The sequence below is a fragment of the Diabrotica undecimpunctata genome, chromosome 8, assembly GCF_040954645.1.
Source record: "Diabrotica undecimpunctata isolate CICGRU chromosome 8, icDiaUnde3, whole genome shotgun sequence".
Classification (NCBI taxonomy): Eukaryota; Metazoa; Arthropoda; class Insecta; order Coleoptera; family Chrysomelidae; genus Diabrotica; species Diabrotica undecimpunctata.
In genome coordinates, this window is record NC_092810.1 from 36907703 (window position 1) to 36931106 (window position 23404).

General features: G+C 33.5%; 1 protein-coding gene across 2 annotated transcripts in view; it reads right to left on the minus strand.

Moving 5' to 3' along the window:
• LOC140447439 (C-type lectin mosGCTL-7-like) overlaps positions 1–15837 on the minus strand; it is a 52577-nt gene extending 36740 nt beyond the window's left edge. The window contains exon 1 of one of the 2 annotated variants that reach the window (XM_072540086.1): positions 15727–15837. In XM_072540086.1, coding sequence (XP_072396187.1) covers positions 15727–15771 — 45 coding nt within the window. In that variant the 5' untranslated portion in view covers positions 15772–15837. Of the gene's footprint in view, positions 1–64; positions 415–15726 lie in introns of those variants that run through there. The other variant, XM_072540085.1, reaches the window with a different exon arrangement.
• Between the last annotated feature and the right edge of the window lie 7567 nt (positions 15838–23404).

Below are 23404 nucleotides of genomic sequence, written 5' to 3' on the forward strand. Positions count from 1 at the left end.
GTTACACTCTACATAAATTCTCTTTTTCGAATAAATCTAATAAATAAATAAACTTGAATCTTACCTTAAAGATAGTATCTACATAGTAAGTTTTACCGGCAAAGGAAAACCAATTCGAAACCAATTTTTTATTATTTGTTGCAAGCACAGGAGAAACGAATTCACTTCCATCATGTCCTTCTAGACCACAGGAAAAAATGTTTAATACGGAAAGGAATAGAAAAATCTTAATATACATTCTTGTTAAATGACTAGTTTTGCAAATTTTAGAGGACAAACCACTGTATTTGTTTGTTGTGTTCTTGTTCTCGTAAGAACTGATCTTCAACCGCCATGAGTACTGTTGTTCTGTTCAATGACGGCTTACCGGAATTCCTCAAAAAAACCTGTTATTATTAGGTAATTCAAAACTTGATTTAAGTGTTTATTTTTGGATTTCTTAAGATTAGGATTAGCTTATTGGCAATATCTGAATAATAACAAGATTTTGTTTGGGTTAAGATAAAATACGCAGTTATAAAGAACTAATCTAGTATAGAGCGTCCCAGAAATAAAAAAATTATACAAAAAAGTTTCTAATTAATACGCCAAAAACTCATGTTTTTTCAAGAGTTTGTAAGATTTACCAGAAGATTTATATACGATATCAACGCATATTGTTCAATGTTTAAAATATAAGGTAGTCCAAATTTCTACCTAAAATATTTTTAATGGAAGACGTCTTTGTTTTCGAGGGTGAATATTTTGATCGTAATTTGAAATCGATTTTTTAATCACACTATCAAAATCATTTAAAACCTGTAAGAATCTTCTTCTTGTCGTGCATTTCCGTTTCGGATATTGGCGACCATGCTGCTGCTTTGAAAAGAAAAGATTTTTGGTTGTTGTGTTGAACCACGTACGTAGAATTTTCAGCCAGGAAATCCTTCGCCTTCCTCTTCCTCGTTTTACTTCTACTTTTCCTTGTAGAATTAATTGCAGCAACCCATATATTTCGCTGTTCTTTATGATGTGACCGAGGTATTCGATTTTGGCTATTTTTATTGCGGTTAACAACTCTTTTCTTTTATACACTCTTAATAAAATGTCCTGGTTAGTAACGTGGTCAGTATACAATATCTTCAGGATTTGACAATAAAGCCACATTTCGAAAGCCTCAATTTTCTTGCAGGTAGCGTCTGTGAGAATCCATGACCTAACTCAGTACAACAGTATAGGAAATATATAACATCGTAGTAACCTGATTTTTATGGGTGCTGATAAATCAAATCATTTAAATAGCTTACCCTTTTTTTTGAAATGTAGATCTTGCTTTCCCTATCCTACATTTTATTTCTAGGGAATGGTTTCAATTTTCATTGACGTTTGTACCGTAGCTTTAGGTTTTTACTCTTTCTATTATTTGATCATTCACACGATTCTTTCAATTTGCTGTTCCTTCTTAGAGATCATTTTGTGTTCTTAATATTCAGTGAAAGTCCATATCTCTGACTCATTTCTGTGATTCTATTCATTAACTCCTGGAGGGCATTATAACTGTCAGCGAATACCACCCTGTCATCCGCGTATCTGATGTTATTGATACATTCTCCGTTAATTCGAATTCCGGCTTCAACATCCTCTAATGCTTCTTGAAAGATTTCCTCGGAGTATATTTTAAACAGCAAGGGTGATAGTATACATCCTTGTTGGACCCCACGTTTGATTTTAACATTATCAGATTCTCCTGTCTCTGTACGGATAGACGATGTTAGATTCCAGTAAATATTGCTAATTCTTAGATCTTCTTTTTATTCATGTACCATGTCCTTTCAGAACGTTGGTCACCATCATAGCTATCTTAATTTTATTCACTGCCACCCTAAATAGCATACTTGTATCAACACCATACCAATCTCGCAAGTTCTTCAACCATGAGGTTCTTCTTCGTCCTGGACTGCGTTTGCCTGCTATTTTTCCTTGCATGATATTTTTTAGCAACCTGTATTTGTTACATCTCATTACATGTCCGAAATACTCCAGCTTTCTCTGCTTGATGCTTTTTATGATCTCAGTATTCTTGCTGAGACGTTCTAGTATTGTGGAGTTTCGAATCTTCTCCATCCAGGAAACTTTTAAAATTCTTTTATAGCATCACATTTCGAAAGCCTCAAGGCGATTTAGATCGATTTTATTCACAATCCAGGACTCGACACCATAAAGTAAGACCGAGAACACGTAGAGACACGACATCCTTCTAAAAGCCGCTCTAGCCTGCTCTATCCTAGATCTAATTTCGCCGTGATTTTCTGCGTTACAATTTAATTGCTGTCCAAGGTAAACGATTTTATCAACTTGCTCAAGTTTGGTATTATTTACATATACAGGGCCGTTCCTGGCGGGTATGCAATGAATGCCCCGCACGCAGGGGCTAAATTTTAGGGGCGCCAAATATTTGGTTACCATTACAAAAATATTCTCACTTCTAAAACAAAAAAAGTCAGTGTTCAGTACTTCTCCGGTAAGCGCTAAAGCAATCACTTCATCCGATTGCTATTCCCTATTATAATACCAAAATTACTAATTAAATTACCACCCTACAATTTTATTAGTGTCAGCACACGAAGCGCCGTCTAATGCCGCTCGCCGCGTTCGAGTAAAGAATGTACTATTGATAAAGAGCAGCAAAAATATTATGAAATTGAAAAACAGCGATGGCGAGGAATCATTAAAAGAATGATTTGTATTATGCAGTATTTACCTGGCCAAATTTAGCTTTTAGGGGTGACAGTACGAATCTTTATGAGACTAATAATGGCAATTTTTTGAAATTAGTTGAAATGATTGCTAAATTCGATCCAATTATGATGGAACACCTGAGCAATATTCGAAGGTCTAAAGGGTTGTGCCGAAATATGCCTCATTACCTGAGCAATCACTTCCAAAATGAATTAATTCATTTATTTTCAAGAAATATTCAGAAAGAAATTCTGAGTTGCCTCAGAACAACAAAATATTACTTAATTATTTAACTGTTGTAACGTCAACTGAGAATCAACATGAACAACCAGGTAACTCTTTTCTTTCTAATCATGCTTCTTCTTCTTCTTATCTACCGTCACAAATATACATCGCAAATCTACAAAATAGCCAAGAAAACCAAGATCAAGAATGGAAAACTGTACAAGCCCACAAACGAGCAAGAAATGACAGCCCTGGAGGTGATAAACAACTAAAACAAACAATAATGAGCGATTACTGGCTCAAAGCACCCACACCAACGTCTAATAGATTTGCTAGCTTAGATGAAGTACCTGATGAGACCAACCAAACCAGAACTGATGCAGTTAAAGAAAGTATTCAACCCCCACCCATATTTGTTTCAGATGTAGGTGATATACAACCTCTTCGACAATTGTTAGAAACAATATCCCCTCTGGGATATTCCATCAAATGTCTCTATAACAACCAAGTAAAGATCCAGCCCTCAACTTCTGAATATTACCGAAACATAACCAAAGCACTCAATGAGAAAAATACACATTATTACACCTATCAAACAAAGGAAGAAAGAACATTCCGAGTTGTGCTTCGTAATATGCATCAGACAGCAGATAAAGACGCTTTAGTACATGAGCTAGGATTAATGGGACACGAAGTAACCAACATAGCTAATATATATAAGAATGGATCCAAAATAGTGCTTCCGCTCTTTTATATAGAATTAAAAACTAAGCCAAATAATAAAGACATATATGATGTGAGAGCACTCCAGAACATGATTGTGTCCTTCGAACCACCATATCCCAAACGTCAGGTTCCCCAATGTACCAAATGTCAACGCTACGGTCACACACAAAAATTCTGCCATATGCCTCCAAGATGCGTAAAGTGTGCAAGTAATCATCTTACTTTACACTGTCCACAAAAAGAACGCAGCAATAACGTAAAATGTGTACTTTGTATGGGAAACCATCCGGCCAACTATAAGGGCTGCAGCGTATACAAACAAATACAAAAAGAAAAATTCCCCCAACTCAGAAAGAATCCTAGAAGACTAACCCCTGGTGTTTCTTACGCCCAAAAAACTTCAGGAAATAGTCAAGCGGATGAAATCACAAATCAACAAACTAATGACGGCTCAAACCATTCAACGAAAATTGCCAACCTTGAAAACCTGATGACAAAACTAGTAGAGAGAATGGACACTATGCTTAATCTTCTTATGACTATGATTTCCAAAATGCACTAATGCAACACAGACTTAAAATAGCCGTCTGGAACTCTAATGGCCTAACGAACCACATCCAAGAAATAAAAATTTTCCTCGACGAGAAGAAAATTGATGTTATGCTTGTATCAGAAGCTCATCTAACAGACAAAAACTATATCAAAATTCCAAAATACATTGTCCACTACACAAAACATCCAAATGACAAGGCACACGGTGGCACAGCTATTATTATCAAATCTAATATAAAACACCATGAGTTAAATAAGCTCAGTGAAAAGTACCTGCAATCAACTAGCATTGTCATCGAAGACTGGCTAGGCAACCTTACCTTATCTGCGGTCTACTGTCCTCCTGGTCAACCAATCAACGAAAACAACTTTAGCGCCTATTTCAGTTCTCTTGGACACAAATTCATAGCAGGAGGAGACTTTAACTGTAAACATCATCACTGGGGCTCTAGGGTAATTACAACAAGGGGAAGACAACTGCTGAAGTCAATAACAGGAAACAACCTACAACACATATCTACAGGAGAACCAACTTATTGGCCTACAGATCCAAATAAAACACCAGATCTCTTAGACTTCTGTGTGATTAAAGGTATCTCTCTTAACTATTTAGCAATAGAATCATGCTGGGACCTCTCTTCAGATCATTCTCCCATTCTAATTGACCTAGACTCCAAAATCATACTCAGAAATAAGCCTCCAGTCCTAACCAATAATCAAACAAATTGGAAAATATTCCGAAGCGCACTAGCAGAACAAATACCAACGAACTTGCCACTTAAAACAGAATTACAAATTGAAAATGCGGTACAACAACTTACTACCTCCATACAAAAGGCAGGTTGGATTTCTACTCCCGAACAAACAGCATGGAAGGAAAGCATAAACTGTTCGCAAAGTGTAAAAAACCTGATCGATGAGAAAAGAAAACTCAGGAAAAAGTGGCAAAACACACACGCTCCTATTGACAAACAAAATTTAAACAGAATTACCAGAAGACTTAAAAATCTATTAAAAGAAGAGAAAAACAGGGGGATCCAAACTTACTTAGAAAATTTGACTCCCTCCAAAGACACCAATTATTCTCTATGGAAGGCGACGAGAAAGGTAAAAGGTCCACAAGACGCCATACCTCCTCTAAAAAATGTCAAAGGTAAATGGGCAAGAACAGACACAGAAAAATCTGAGACATTCGCTGAACATCTTTCTACAGTATTTAGTCCATTTAACAGAGTAGTGCCATTAGAACAAGAAGAACCATTTAATTCTTTTCTTGAGGCTTCATATCAAATGGATCTACCTATCACCAAGTTTAATATTAAAGAAGTAAAACAGATAATAAAGAATGAGATACAACCCAATAAGGCTCCGGGATTTGACCTCATAACGGGTAAGATCCTCCAGGAACTAACCAATGACTGTTACAGAATAATCACTATGATCTTCAATGCTATGCTTAGTCTGCATTACTTCCCTCTGCAATGGAAAGTGGCACAGATTATACTCATTCAAAAACCTGGTAAAGATCCAAAAGATGTCAACTCATACCGACCGATTAGTCTACTCCCAGTCATCTCTAAGGTCTTCGAAAAACTTCTACTACGAAAAATCAAACCAATATTGGACGAAAAGTGTCTCATACCTGACCATCAATTCGGTTTTCGTAACCAACATGGTACAATAGAACAAGTTCACAGACTATACACAACAATAAGAAGTAGTCTCGAGAACAAGCAATATTGTACTGCAGCCTTTTTAGACGCCTCTCAAGCTTTTGACAAGGTGTGGCATACAGGACTTCTGTACAAATTAAAGAAAAATTTACCTTACCCTTACTTTAAACTGCTTCAATCATACCTTACAGAAAGGAGATATCTGGTAAAATATAGTGAAGCCTATACAAAACTCTACCCCATCCTATCTGGTGTACCTCAGGGTAGTGTGCTCGGACCGATTCTGTACCTGATATATACGGCTGACTTGCCAATAAGCAATAACCTAACGCTTGCAACATTCGCAGATGATACTGTTTTCTTGGCCTCTCATAGCAACCCAATAATAGCATCAGAGAGACTGCAACTACATCTGAACAAAACAAATGAATGGCTTAAACTCTGGAGAATTAGAGTAAACCCCTCAAAATCTACACAAATTACATTCACTCTAAGAAGAGGTATATGTCCACAAGTTAACCTCAATGGACATCCTTTGCCCCAAAAGCATGACGTAAAATACTTAGGTATTCACCTTGACAAACGTCTAACTTGGACCAAACATATATGGACGAAAAGGCTTCAATTGGGAATTTTATACAGAAAACTTTACTGGATGTTGGGAAAAAACTCTCACCTATCGATTGACAACAAGCTGCTGATATACAATACAATAATAAAACCCATTTGGACATATGGCTCACAGCTCTGGGGTTCAGCTAGCAAATCTAATATTATGATAATACAAAGATTCCAATCCAAAACTCTGAGAACAATCGCTAATGCACCTTGGTATATCCAGAATGATGCAATACATAGAGATCTTCAGGTACTAAAAGTCTCTGAAGAGTGCAAAAAAACTTCTGAACAATATCAAAACAGGTTGCGGGTGCATCCTAATACCCTGGCACACAATCTTCTCAACAACCAACAAGCGAAGAGATTGAAGCGACATGACCCCTTGGACCTACCTCACCTATCCTGACAGAGCCTACAGCAGTGGGAGTTACGCCTTCAACAGCACCCAACCATTGTGATCAGTGCCGCTTTTAGTGCTCGCGTATCAGTGTATGTGCGCATCCTACCGGTAAAAAGCCAATTTGTGTCGTGATGATTTGGTCACTGGATCTTACATCTCTCTGTCATGTAAAGACAAAAAATTTTACTTATTGTTTTCACTGCAAAACAGATTGTAAAAATCTTAAATGTTAATAAAAAAAAAAAAAAAAAAAAACTTATTTTGGATGAATCTCCAGATGCTAGCCATGTTGAGCAGCTGACGGTCATAATTCGCTTCGTTTATTGTTCTCCATATGAAGTCGAAATTAGAGAACACTTTCTGGGTTTTTTCAAAGTTTTAAATACTAGAGGAGAAGGGCTCTTCAATTTTTTAAAAGAAGAAATATTATCAAAATTTGAAATAAACCTTGATGACATGAGAGGTCAGGGTTACGACAATGGGGCAAATATGTCTGGCAAGCATGTGGGCCTTTAAGCTCAAATTCTAAAAATTAATCCCAGAGCAATGTTTTTGCCTTGTTCAGCTCACACTTTTAATTTAAGTGTCAACGATATAGCTAAAATTTCATATGAGACTAATTTTTTTTTCAATTATTCAGGAGTTGTTCAATTTTTTTTTCTGCTTCACCCTACAGATGGGACATTTTAAAAAGGAATGTACCAAACTCAACTTTAAATTTGTAAAAGTTTACATGATTTGGTGGAAGATAATTCAAGAGATATGAACACGAAACATTCAGCAAGGTCACTATTAGACAAAATTAAAACGTTCAAATTCATTTTTTCTATTATAATTTGGCATGATGTGTTAACAAAAGTTAATATAGTAAGTAAAATGGTAAAGAATCCAAATACAACTTTAAATGAATGCCATACAGAAATAAAACATCTTATTATTTATTTCACTGAAAAAAGGTCAGACAAACATTTCGAGATTTTCAGGAATGAGGCTGTAGCAGAAACAGAAAAAAGTAATGTAGAGCAAACATTTCCATTATTAAGACAAAGAAAGACGAAGCTTCAATTTTCGTATTAAGGTACAGATGAAACAGTATTCGATCCAAAACAAAAATTTAAGATCAGTTTTTATTTTCAAATTTTGGACACAACAATTCAATCCCTACAAAGATGCTTTGGGGGAATAGATAAGTGCCACGATTTATTTGGATTTTTGGGTAATTTTCAAAATCTAGATTCTGATGTGATTAAAAGATCATGTATGGATTTGGATTTAGCTTTACAAATTCAACATGAAGGAAACGTATGCAAAAATATTAATGGTCTTGATTTGCTTAATGAAATTCTGTCATACAAAGTTCTTAACCCAATTACAGACTCTAGCAAAATTTCGGATTCGCCCATAGATATTTTAAATTATATAACAAAGAGAAATTTACAATCCTTGTTTCCAAATCTATTTATAGCCTTGAGAATAGAGGCAGAGGACAGAGAGGCGCTGTCAAGTAGTCACAGCCATGAATGGAAATTAGACATTCAGAATGAATTGACAGCTCTCAGAATGAATAATACTTGGGAATTAGTTGATGTGTGTGTGAGAGAGAGAGATGGCATTAGACAAAAAATCTTTTTGCCACAGAAAATTGTTATAAGGATGTTTAAATTTTTATTTTAGAATCGTTTATAAACTTGATTAGAATATTATATATAGATTTGTCAGAATAAGATAACAGATTGCTGATGTTAACTGGTAGGCTAATATTGAGATCAATTAAATCTAGATATAGGCTTCGAGTCTGTTCCCTATGATTAGGACAATCGAAAAATAAGTGGTTCAAATCTCCGACAGATTTACCATCACAAGGACAGAAAGGGGTTTCATAGATTCCAATCCTATGCAGATGCTCTGGAAAGAGGCCATGGTTAAGTTTTAACCGGGTTATTAACGAAGAATGTACTTTATTATAGTTAAAATTAAAATGGGGAATATTTTTTGGTAAGCATGGATGAATAGAAAAGTAATGGTTTCTTGAAGTCTTCTGAACCTCTTTATATTTTGACATCCATCTTTCCCTGCCAATACTCCTGATAATAGAAAAAAGATCTTTAAAGTAGTAAAAATTTGTAATTTCTGATATCTCAGATGTATTTTTTGCCATACCATCCACTAATTCGTTTCCAATTACTCCATTATGTCCTTTAACCCAGAGTAAAGTAACTGTTTTTTTTGTGAATTTTAGATCATGTAATAATTTTTTGATATCAAGTATAATGGAGTTTTGAAAACTATCCAATGGATGGCTACGAATAGCTTGTAATACTGCCTGAGAATCTGATACTATTACGATGTTCTCACAATAATTAGTGACAAACCAAGTTAGTGCTTTCTGTATAGCAGCAGCCTCGGCTGTAAAAATAGAACAACATTCAGGAATTCGATATTTCTCAACATAATTGCTGTTTGAAACAAAAAAAGCGAAACCAGTACTTTCAACAGTTTTTGAACCATCTGTATAAATTATTGTTAAATCTTCCCCTAATTTGCTTAGTATGGATTTGAATATCATATTAGTTAAAATTGGCAAGTCTGAATAAGAGGGCATTATAATGGTTGGTTTGTCTATCAGAACTTCAAAGTCTTGTATGTAAAAAGGAAATTTTGGGAGCTGTAATATATAAGATTGAAATGAATTCGTATCGATAAAAGATTCTGCAAGAGGAGGAGAATTTTTTATTCTCCAATAAGAATTTGTTAAATTTTCTGTCAAAAGTAAACCTATTTTGTGAACCATAGTTGTATTAAACGATCTGTATGTTATTAGACGTTTGTTGGCTAACATTTGCCTACGTATGTGTAAAGGTGGTTCCTGGGCTTCTGCTAGAACTGCTTGGTTTGGTGAAGACATCATAGCTCCTAGACAAATTTTTATTGATTTAAATTGTATTCTGTCAAGAGTTAATAGATTTGTTTTGCATGTTGAACCGTAAAGAACACAGCCGTAATCCAGAATGGATCGTATGTAGGATCTATAAAACATTAAAGAGATATTTTGATCTGCACCCCATCTTTTTTTAGAAACGAAACGCAGAAGGTTAATTCCACGCTCGCACTTTTGTTTTACGTACTTTATATGGCTGGACCACAAGAGTTTTTTATCTAGGATCATGCCTAGATACTTATACTCTTCTGCTAAGGGGAAATTATAATCACCTATCTGGCATTTGCCTGTGACTTTTTGTCTACGTCTAGTGAAACATACAATCGAAGATTTTTCTTGTGATATACTAAAACCCATTTGTTTCACCCACTTATCTAAGTTACTAAAGCTAAGTTTTAGATTCAACATACAATCTTCATAGGATTTATGGCTGGTATATAAACATATATCGTCTGCATATTGAATTATTTTGCATTTTTCATCCATCAAACCATGCAGATCTGCAGTATAAACATTAAATAATAAAGGACTTAGAATTGAGCCTTGTGGGAGACCGTTATATAATATTCTTGGACCGTGTAATACATTTCTATGGTCCCGTAAGTATATTTTTCTATTCACATACAAATTTATTATATTTACAGATAATCTTTTATCAATACCACACCCCACCATTTTTGAATATAATATATCCAAATCAACCACGTCATATGCACCCTTTAAATCTAGAAACAAACATAGCATAAATTCGTTTTTTGAAAAACAGAGTTGAATATCCGTAACTAAATGTATGAGAGCATCAATGGTACCTCGACCTCTACGAAATCCATACTGTGAGTAGGGAAAAACTGAACTACTTTCAATAAAATGTTCTAATCTAAATTTTATAAGCCTTTCAAAGGATTTTGTCACACATGATAATAGAGAAATGGGTCTATAAGATGATGGAAGTTCTGGGTTTAAGTTAAATTTGAGTAAAGGGCATATGATAATATTTTTTAAAGTATCGCAATATTCTTGTTTCAACCACCAACTATTAAAGATTTGTAAGAGAACATCTTTGGCATTTGACGGCAATTTGCCCAATATCTTATAAGTAAAACCGTCCAAACCGGGGGCTGTATTTCTGCTTTTTTTTAGTGCGAAATCAAGTTCTGAAGGAGTAAAAGGTTTTGACATGGAATCTACACTAGTATTAAAACGAAAAAATTCTTTAATCCTACCAACATTACCAGAGGCAGATGAAGGTGCAAGTTGGTCTAACATCTGTTTAATGAGATTTTCAGAAAGTTGAGGTTTTTTATTGTACTGATAGTTATTGGAAATTGATCTGACGGTTGACCATATTTTTGAAAGAGGTGTGCTTTTGTTTAGACTATTTAAAAAATTTATCCAACTACTTTTTTTCTTTGTTTTAAATAATCGTCTGGTTTGGGCTGCTATATTTTTATAGTTTATGTAATTATTATAGTTACTTTGGGTTCGATACGCTTTCAATGCTTCTGATCGTTTTTTTATTATGAATGTACATTCCTCATCCCACCAATAAGGCCTTGGAATTGAGGGAGTAAAAGGTTTTTTTATGGGCATAGATTTGGAAGCAGCTAGAGAGATAGTCTGAAAGAGTAGGGATGTCTTCTCATCGTTAGAAAGATTATTAGATGATAAAAATGTGGATAATTGTTTGTCTAAATCTGTCTGAAATAGCTTCCAGTCAGCGCGGCAATCGTTCCATTTTGTTGATGGATTAATTAGGAAAGAAGTAGGATTAATTTTAAGCTCTAGTTTAATAGGAAAATGATCGGATCCCAATGTGTCGGGATATACTGACCAGTTTATACGATTTGTTAATGAGGCTGAGGTGATAGTCAAATCAACGGCAGAATGATTGCCACTCGCGGCGATTCTAGTAGGTGTTCCGTCATTTAGAGAAACTAATTCGAAAAAATCCATGCTTTCGACTAATATTCTACCATTACGGTCATCCGGGATCGGACCCCACATGTAATGGTGGGCATTAAAATCACCACAAAAAACTGTTTTGTTATAATCGAATTGTTCAAATAAATGTATCCAATCAGTCTTTTCTACTCTGATGTCAGATGGTTTATATATAGACACAAAAGATATATTAATTTTGTTAAGTAAGACTGCACACACTTCTATTCCGGTATTAAAATTATAGTTAATGTTAATTATTTGATAATCAATGCCCTTTAGTATGAAAATGCCTACACCGCCATAGCCACTTTCACGACATTTTGAAACAAAATTATACCCTTTTAATTTAAAGTCTATTTGGTTTTTCAACCAAGTTTCGGATAAAATTATAATATCTACATGAGAATTATTAATATAATTTATAAGACTATCCCTATTACTTACTAACGATCTACAATTCCATTGTAAAATATTTAAGGAAGATTGAGTAAGTTGACTGTGCATTTGGAAATTAATAATACGAGTGAATGCTTTCATTGTCACTCGTCGCTAAATTATCCGTTTCTCTGTTATTACCTGTTTCTTCTAAATTATTAGAAATAAGTTTTCTTAATTCATTTTCTAAATTGCATATAGGTTGAGATTGATTATTGGTATACATAAGTTGATTAATATGAGATGTGACAAGTAATATAAGTTTCTCTTTATAGTCAATAAATTCGTCCCTGTAGGGATTGGGTATTATAGGATTAGATTTAGGGGTAGGTCTTTTGATAGAAGTTGACGCAGAGGTATGGGGTAAAATTGGTGGAGAAGTTGCTTTACGTTTATTATTTGTAGAAGTATGAATAGTTTTCCTTACCGGTTTATTTAATGTGAAATTAGGGACATTGTTAGACGAGGTAGGTAAACTGGGAAAATTGGAAGTGTTATTTAGAATAGAAAATCTATTATTAGTTATTATTTTTGCGTAACTTGGATTGTTATGTAATTGTTCTGCTTCTCTGAATGTTATATTTTCTGATGCCATTATTGCTTTGATTTTCTTCTGTTTTTCGTATATTGGACATTTTCTAGACAACGAGGTGTGATCGTTGGTTTTACAATATATGCAATGATTATTTTCATTACAAGTTTCTACAGTATGGGTGGTGTCTGTACATTTTTTACATCTACTGTCCTTAGATTTACATTGTTTTGAGGAGTGACCATATCTGAGACATTTATAGCATTGCACTACCGGGTGTATGTATGGATCTACTGAAAAGTTGCATAAATTAATTATTATGTTTTGTGGAACCTCGTTTCCCAAAAATTCTACAATTATCATTTGTCTTGGTACTAATTGAGTTGTGCCATCGTTGTTCGTTACTTTTCGTTGCATCCTTTGAACATTTACCACTTGTCTCTCGGATATTATCGCATCCTTTAAATAATTCTCCGAAAAGAAAGTATCAACCATACGGACTATGCCCTTTCTATGTGTATAAAATTTTGGAATATAAGCTATAAGATCATTTTTATTTATTAAATCATGATTAATTATTTTATTTGCTATAGAATAAGTTTTAAAAATGACTTTTACCCTATTAATGCCAACTGTTTTTATATCAAGTACATAATTTTTAATGGACGAATCATTTAATAAAAAATGTCCTACCTTCATTGGAAATAACCTACCGATATTTTTATTTTTGTGTTCAATATATACAAAGAATGGGGCCTTATCGCTGGGTTTATACCGGTTTTCAAAATCAATTAAAGTATTTACAGACCTGTTATCATCAATATTAGTTTTTTCAGACGTGTTTACGGAATGTAATTCATCGGGCGGTCTATGACCTCCAATAGCATCTTCTTCCATACTTAGATTTTTTGGAATACCAAATTATGGGCCTAATTTGCACTAAACAAATTCACAAAATAACACAATAGCGATCACTATCAAACTCGCACCGACAGCAATATCAAAACAAACCGTTCTCTACGGCTATCGACTCGGGTATGGAATTAGTTGATAAACCTGCAAATACAAGTATTGTTCAAAATAAATGGGTGTTTAAAATTAAGAACAATGAAAAGGGTGAAATAGTAAGGTACAGGGCAAGATTGGTGGCAAAGGGTTTTACATAGAAATATGGGGTTGACTATTCAAAAACGTATTCTCCAGTTATTCGTTTTAGTAATTTTAGGCTTTTGTTAGCGATAGCTGTTGAATTAAATCTAGATACAGTTCATTTAGATGTGGAGACTGCATTACTGAATGGTGAGATTGATGAAACCATATATATGGCTCAACCTGAAGGTTTTGATGAACCAGACTTAAGGAAAATAAAGTCTGTCTGATCAGGATAGCTATATATGGTCTTAAACAGTCTTCGAGACTGTGATATAAAAGGGCATACCAAATTTTGTTAAAGTTGAATTTTAAACAATGTGACATTGAACCATGTATTTTTGTTAAAAATAGTGAGAATTCAATCCTTATTGTAGCACTCTGTGTAGATAATTTTTTTGTTTTTTACAATAATCATGATGAGGTTAAAGTTTTGAAAAATGCATTAGATAAAAACTTTCATATTAAGGATTTGGGTCCAATTACACATTGTTTGGGTATGAAGGTAGAGAGAAGTGGGTCAGAGTTTGAATTGAAATTAAGTCAAGAACAGTATATTGATAAAATACTTGAACGATTTGAAATGACTAATTGTAGCATTGTAAATACTCCTTTAGAACCGAATATTAAGCTTTCTAATGAAGGAACTTTGTATGAATGTCCTTATCAAGAATAGATTGGTTCGATGATGGTTTGTTCAAGACCTGCCATAGCTTTCTCTGTCACTTATCTTAGCCAGTTTAATAAGATTCATACGAAAGAACATTGGTTAGCAGCCAAACGTGTTTTGAGATACCTAAAAGGTACAAGAACTGCAGGAATTAATTACAGAAAGTCAAATGTTAGTTTAAGTGGCTTTGTTGACTCAGATTGGGCCAATAACAGTTCAGATAGAAAGTCATTTTAAGGATTTATTTTTTCGTTTGCTGGTGGTCCTATCTTATGGGAATGTTAAAAGCAAAGATCTTTGGCTTTAAGTTCAACTGAAGCTGAATATATTGCCATAAATTGCTCAAGTATACCCTAAGAGAACGAAACCTATTATGTCAAGTATCATTTTATTCCTGAAAGAGTAGCTAACAATGATATTCAATTAAAATATATGTTGACGAATGAAATGGTGGCTGATATGTTGACCAAGTCGTTAAATTCCAAGAAATTGCAGTTAATCTGTCAGAATTTGAATTTAAAATGATGTTTATTTTGTTAAGGTCTATTATTTAGCTTATCTACTTTTCATGTTGAGGGAGAGTGTTAGAATATCCAACAAAAAAAGTGGAGTTCTATATGAAGTGACATTGTTGACAGTTTAATGAGTAATGTCAAAAATAGGTCATAAACTACTGTCAGTCAAGTTTTGTATTGTTCTGTATGTAAGAAGGAATAAAGTATAATTGTTGATGGCCAGACGTTTATTGGTGCATATTTCCTAAAGTACATATTTCCTTGTCTCTTGATGTCTTCAAACTAGAAGAAGGACTTCACCTAACTTAAATTATAACAATATAAACTTAAATAAAATTACAAATAATTATAAAAAGTTATAAAAATTAAATAAAATTTTAAAAAATTCTAAATAATTATAAATAACTATGAATTATAAATAAATCATTATGAATAAATCATTATAAATATAATGATGAGTAATTTCCATATTATATTTAACAAATTTTGAAAATTACTAAAATAATTACTTAAGCAAAATTTTGAAAGAAAAAAATTAGGGTTTTTTAAATTTTTAAAAACTTAAATGTGTAGTGGTATTATAAAAAATATTAATAATTCAGTAATAAGCAGACATAAAATTGCATTAACTTACATATAACAATAACACGATATAGGAAGTATTCCTTTCTGTCGGCATTCCCTGTGTGGTCCGAGCCTCTTTTAAAAAGAACCACGCTCTTTTTTTTTAAGCAACCTGGCATTTACTAAATTTATTAATCATTTTTTAATCATTTACAAATATTAATAAACATGAAGACCTTCAACAAAACTGTTAATGGTTTTGAATAAAAAAGTTGTTAAGAAGACATGACAGTAAATTCTAACGATGATCAATCGATTTAGTGTTGTTTTTGTATTTTATGCCCATTAATAAAATGTATAATACGCTGATTAAAACAAAAAAGGAGCCACTTATAAAGATGTTCGTAGTTTAAAACTAATTCTTTTTATGATTACATTATTTTTACTTAATTACATCTAAGGCTTTTTCCTGTAAATGTAGCAAAGTTTTTGTTACTGAACTGTAAATTTTTTTGTGGAAAAAAATAAAAAGTGATAAATGTGAAAAATTCAATTTTTTAATAACAGCGTTGCCAAAAAATATTTTAAAACAAAACTAATAGCGTATGTGGAATCCTCTAACTCACCGAATTTCTGCACAACGTTCAGGCCTGTTTACAATCACAACTTTTCCTAATTTTAGCACTTCTTAAAGCGTGTTCTACCTCTGATTTCATCATTTCTGGGCCGTTAGTACAATTTTGGAAGGATTATTTCGTTCTCATTTACAATAATTTCGTCACAATACGACAATAATTAAGTCGACGTTATTCCATCAATTTCAAGATGTTTTCTGTCACACGTAAGTTACTTCTATAATCATTGTTTGTGAAGATTTTGTTAATTTGGTTCTTAAATTTATTCCATAGTTCTTCTGGATGTTCTAGTTATTCTCCGATGTTCTTTATTCTCTTGTTAAATTCTTTTTTAATGTTATCTTTTATGCTGTAACCTTGGAAACCTTTTTTGGATGGTGCTAGAAAGGTCACCAATGGAGACACTGCGGACGGCAGCCAGATGGTTGGTGGAGAGCGAGTCGTGGGTTCGAAACTGGAACCGGGAATGGGTCCAACGGACGAAATAAGTAGAGGTAGAACAGGATAAGAGATATTAGAAAAGATATAGAAATAAACAAAAAGATAGACGGGTAAAAATACCAAAAATAAGATAAGATAGAAACAGGGCGCTACTTAACTTTTTTGGTTCAAGGAGAAAATTAAGAAACCTTAGAAAATAAAAGAAGTAAGGAAAGACATTTAGGTTCTGAGACCAAATTCAAGGAAAGAGATCAACAGTTAATTATTAAATAAATTTGGTCAACACACTATATAAACAAATAATAAATATACTAGGACTCCGTCCACCTACTTACCTACGAAACTTACTCAGCCTAATCTTTCTTCTGGTCGAAGGTATAATAATTACTTAATATACTAAACAAACATTCAGAGGTATTGTTATATCAGGAAACTTATTAGGAGCCGAGAAATAAAATTCATCGATAAAACAAAACAATATATTCAATACCACTATGATATAGGCAGCGCAATGTACAAACATGTAAAAAAAATGCACCATCAATTATTAAATGGTAGTATACATATAACAATAAACAGTATTATAATTAGGAAATACTTTTACAAATAAAATAATATAATAAAATCATCCACAGTTTAAATTATCAGCGAAGAGAGCCTGATAGCATTTAAAAATATTCAACTAAAGTTGATTAAAGAAATCTCTCTTTGCTGTTTATGGGCTTATCTCCAGATAACTGGTTAAAGTATAACAATTATAGCAAATAACAAAATAATTAAATTTAAATTCTAAAGAATACAAAACGGTTTTAAGAATTATGTATTATAAAAATTAAACCAACTCACACTTGGTTTTAAGATAATTATCTGTCTCGCACTGTTATTTAATGATTAAGTGAGAATTAAATGTTCGTAATTTAGAAGTTCTTAATAGCTGATTGAAAGTTCGTATGAAAATATTAAATGTTCCTTGATTGAATGCTAACTCAGTAGTTAACCTTACCTACAGGAGAAGAAATAGTCAACGGAGATTCGCCCAGATAGTTGAAGATAATATGATTATGATATCTTGATAACTGCTGCATTACTTCACTGAAGCTATTATAATACTTTACTTGTATTAAACACTGAAGTTAATTAAATTAAAGGTAGTTATATCAATCTTTAATCTAATATGGTGATTGAATCTAGTATGGTATTGATTGGTAAAGATCGCCATGCCAGAAGTGCTTTTCTTCCTCTCTAAATTTACAAACTTGCCAAAAATAAGGTGTGATATGTCCCAGTTAAAAATGACAGGCCAGCCTGTATGTATTTCTAAGAAAATAAAAGGTTCAAACGAATATCGAAAATAACGGGACCCTTCTAGTTAGGACGTGATGAAAATAAATCCTTTTGGATTAGGTTCTCTCAGAAAAATACTACAACGTGCTTTCGACGATGTTTATCAAATTTATCAAACAGAAATCGCCTGAAACCGGAAAGAATTGACCGAGGATTAACCAAACCGGCGTCTTTAATAAGTCGGACCTTCCGTGTTTTGAGATATTTGGTAGATTCCAATGAAATTTCCAAATCGTAAACACGACCACCCGCGTATATATTACTTGCAAATACGGCCATCGGCGTCTCAGCAACAGGGCTAAAAGGATTAAAAATTATTAATTATTTTAATTATATAATATAATAATATAATAATAATATTGTATGGCTTTTTTGTCGGGGAGATCCTTTCGGATTGTTCCGGCGCCAATTGCATCTTTAACCCTGTTTCAAGTAGCTAGTGTCGATGCACACTAGCCCAGGGGAACCGACGGCTTTACGTGCTATTCGAAGCACGGTGAAAGGCTCGTATCATTTTTATAAATGAAAATGTCGATGTTGGTGTCGAGATACGAACTCGTGCGCTCTGGCTTACAAAGCCAGTATCTTGCCGCCGAGCTACGGCCGTCCACTTTTACACTTTTAATTATAAAAAAAATTTTACAATGCTTATATTGTCAAAATTAATTATATTGGTTTTACCACAAGTGGTTGGTGATTCAATCCAATATCTGTTCCTGGAAATGTACTGCCTTTTTTGACGTCATTATTACACTTCTTACAAGTATATGGACTATTTGGTTTCTTAAAGACCCAGCGTTGCCGCCATGATCAAACGAGGCTTTCCAAGTACAAAATTCATACAATCTTTGTTTCTGATCGCTAAGTTGCTCAAGATCATAAGAACCTACAGTTTGGCCAATTTTTACATTGAAGTCGCCTATAATATATAAAATTTCATGTATATTAAGCTTCTGTAAGATGTAGGATTTGATCATAGATCATTAATATAGATATTAATAGATTAATATTCTTCAATATACATAGATTAATATAGATTATGAATATAGATTAGAAATAAAAGTGATTCCAATATTGACCTTTGGGGTAATTCGATATTTCTAGTTCTCTCTGCCGACCTTATTCCACCCACATGCACACTCTGCTTTCTATTGGAGAGATAGCTTGAGATCATTTCAATGCTAGTACCCCAAACACATATCTCTCCAATTTTCTGAGGAACATTTCACGTGAAACACAATCAAATGCTTTACTCAGGTCAGAGAATGTAGCCGACAGATAACAGCTTTACTAAAAAGCCTCTTGAATCTTCAGCACTAGGTCCATGATGGCCTTTGTTCTATATAGACCCCTTCTAAAACCAAACTGAGTATTTGTTAAAGCATTTTTTGATTCAAAATATTTCATTGGTGCCACACATTTCTAAAATACCTTTGATATTATAGGAAGGAGTGATATTGGCCTATAATATGATACTAAAATGATTTTTTTTTTAACCAGAAGTCAGACAAGATTGCATTTTGTCCCCAAAATTATTAAATGTCTATTTAGATCAGCTATTTAAAAAGGCACTTGAGAGACAGCCAGATGGTATCAAAATCAACGGGGAACTACTTAATGTAATTAGATACGCGGACGATATAGTATTTCTGTTAGAAAATATTGAAAATCTCCAAATTCTTCTTCATTGTATTTACGAAGTAGACTCCAATTTTCAGTCTTTAGTCGGAACACATCCAGATACAGAGCTTAAATTAAATGAAGACCAAGTTGAAAAAGTTCACAAAATTACATATTTGTAAACTGTCATAACAGACCAACTAGATCCATACATAGAAATAAAACGAAGAATAGCAATGACTATAACTACTTTTATGAAAATGAAGACATTACTTTGCAGTAATGCAGATAATAATCATCTTAGTTCAGAACTAAGACAAAGAATAGTGCTATATTTGGTCTGTACTTTTGTATGGAGCAGAAATGTGGATATGGATTCATAGACGAATGCTGAAGATCACTTGGACAGCAAGAAAAACTAATGAAGAAGTACTAAGGGGGCTCAACAAAGATATAGAATTGCTAAAGACTATTAAACACCTGAAAATGTCTTATCTGGGATATATAGTGAGGGAAAATCGATATAGAATACGACAACTGATCCTTAAAGGCAAAATAGAAGGTCGTAGAGGTGTAGAAAAAATCAGATTTCTTGGTTATAAAACATTTTTGAATGGGCTCTAATTGCAAATGTAGGACAATTGTTCTATGTGGCAGAAGATCGAGAAGCCATCATAATGGTGATCGCCAACGTCAGATAATTTTGATATGGCACGTGAAGAAGATTAAAGATCTTCCACAGACAGACCTCACCAATACCAATTCATTTACTTCTTTTGCTAATTACACTACTATTACCTGCAAAGATTATGTGTTAATGCAGCCATATAAGTATCACAACGAGCACAAGTTATGCAGAAGAATGATTTGCAGCAAATAAATTACTTCTAAACCTCAATAAAACCCAAACTTTGATTTTTTTTAAAGGCAGCTTCCTTCCCATGATGCAGTCAAACAAATACATTTTTTGAGGGTTTACTTGGATGCAGGCTGTGTTGGAAAGGTCATTCTTGTTGTTCAATTAGGATCTGCAACTTTTCTGGTGAGAAGACTGAATGTGTACCTCAATTCACTCTAAAACAGGCCTATTTTGTATTGTGTCATTTACCCACCAGCTATACAATTTTGGCATAAAGTCGCATGGCTAAAGTTAAAGATGCCTTGTGAGGCGTAAGACCCCACGTCTAATCCCCCTTCGTTATCTGGGCCTGGAACCAGTACTTTATAACCAATAACCACTAAAACCTGGCATTTTATTACTGGATGTTTGATAATAGGTCCAATAAAACTTATATTTATGCCATATTCTTTCTAAATCTTTCGTTTTTCCATAAATTTAAGTTATTTGTATATGAATTAGTTTGGCGAAAGTTATCCCAAATCATACTTACTGATCTTTGTATTACATGAGGTTTTTTGTCTCTTGGTAATATGTTTTATCTGCTTTTTGTGGCAAGTGTAGAACTATTTATTTCTACTGTCTGTGTGGTATCGAAATCAAACCAATAAATTAGGAATTTTTAATTATAAAAAATTTTTATTTAACAAAATAATTTGTGTTAAATATCGCATGTAATACTTTTCTTAAAATATTAGTAGTCGCGTTCAAAATAATGTCAAAAATCAGAAAGCCTCCGGTATAGGGCCATAATTTTCCACATATCTTTCACAAATAAAATTTAGTGGCACGTTGCAGTCTTCCTCAACCCAATTGAGCTGGGCGCCGAATATCTGTACTAGTATACACTTATGAGCATTATGTACTGGATGACCGGGGGGCTAGTTGCTGTAGTCAATTTCTCTTCCATAAGGTATCCACAAATATTTATGGTCATCTATGAATCTTGCTCCCCCGATCCAATATCGATTACCGATACTTAAAAATGAACAAAAAATTTTAATTCTTGAATTTATAAATACATTTTTTCAAATGGGCATAAACGAGATGGAGTAAGGAATAGATTAAATATAGCTACATGGAATTCTAAAGGGTTGAGAGAAAAAAGGTCGAAATGGAGCAAAAAGAATGTCAAGGCAAACACATCAACAATTATGGAAACTGTTTGTTATACTCCGTTTGAAAATTATTGATGTTGGGAATTAAGTTGCTTAGAGTCTACTACGAGTTGCTTCTTCTTCTTCTTCCTATGCCGTCTCCATTACCGGAGGTTGGCGACCACATTTCTAAAAGTTTCTCTGTCTTTTGAATAATTCGTCTACAGTCATGTTTGACCAGTCTCGAATATTTCTCAGCCATGATTTCCTCTTTCTACCTATTCCCTTTTTGCCATCGACTCTACCCTGCATGATGACCTGCAGAAGACTATATTTATTATTTCTTAGTATGTGTCCAAGGTATGCAGTCTTGCGTACTTTTATTGTTCTCAACAATTTTTTGTCTCGACTCATCCTTCTCAGCACTTCCTTATTGGTGAACCTGGCAGTCCATGGAATTCTCAACATTCTCCGGTATATCCCATGTTCAAAGGCTTCAAGCTTCTTAATTATTTGTACAATAGTTGGGACCAGACGTAACATTCAACAATCCTCAGTCTCAGCGCAGTATTTAGATTTTTGTTACAGAACAATTGCTTGAATTTTAAGAACGCTGCCCTTGCCATGTCTATTCGTATCCTGATCTCTTCGATAGCCCTTGTGACTAAATAAATTGATATAATAATGAAAGTCATTGCGCTGAATTACAGTTTTACACCCTTAGCGACGTAACGTTATAAACCAGTGACGAATAATTTCAAGATTTTTTTTGTCTCAAATGTTACAATTATGTAGTACTTATACAATTTGTTCTGGTATAACAATTATATTCTTATTCATAAACACCTTAATTTCATTAAGCTACCAAAAAGTAATATTTTCAAGAAATTACACCAAATAATGACGCAAGGAGATAACTCTAGAATTAAAGATAGCGAAATACAATTTTTAGAATACTGAAAGACATTAGAAGACTTGATAAACAGAGAAATGTAAAGATTGGGTCAAGTTTCATGTCAGAACAGGCAATAACTTAGCCGTGAAAAAAAGAAGAATGAATATGTATACGTGTTTACAGTACTGCTCTATGGGGTTGAATCATGGACACTAACCGAGGCATCCATGGGAAAACTCGAGGCGTTTGACATGTGGTGTTATAGACGGACACTGACGATCTCCTGGTGGACTGAATAACAAATATTGAGTTTCTACGTCGGATGGATAAAACATGTGAAATTATGTCCACAACGAAACAGCGCAAGCTAGAATATCTTGGACATATAATGCAAAACGATCATAGATATAACCTGCTGCAACTTATATTACAGGGAAAGGTTTACGGAAAAAGGGGACCAGGAAGAAGAAGAATATCTTGGCTCCAGAACTTACGAAAATCGTTTTCCTTGACCACTTCAGGACTATTTCGAGCTGCGGTCAATAAAGTTAGAATTATGTATAATAATAAAGAAGAAGAATATGTATAACAATTTTATTTTTAATTAATACGATTATATCGTCTAGTGAGAACATTAGTGACGTAACTCGAAATACATGGATCTGAAATAACCGCCGTTAAAGTTGTTATGAAAACTGTTTAATTTTTTAATGGCTTTACGGTTCAAAATATCGTACTGATTTCTGTTTTATGTAAGAGTTAAATTATATTTACGATACAACGTCATAATTTTCTGTTCAAATAAACAAAATTAATGA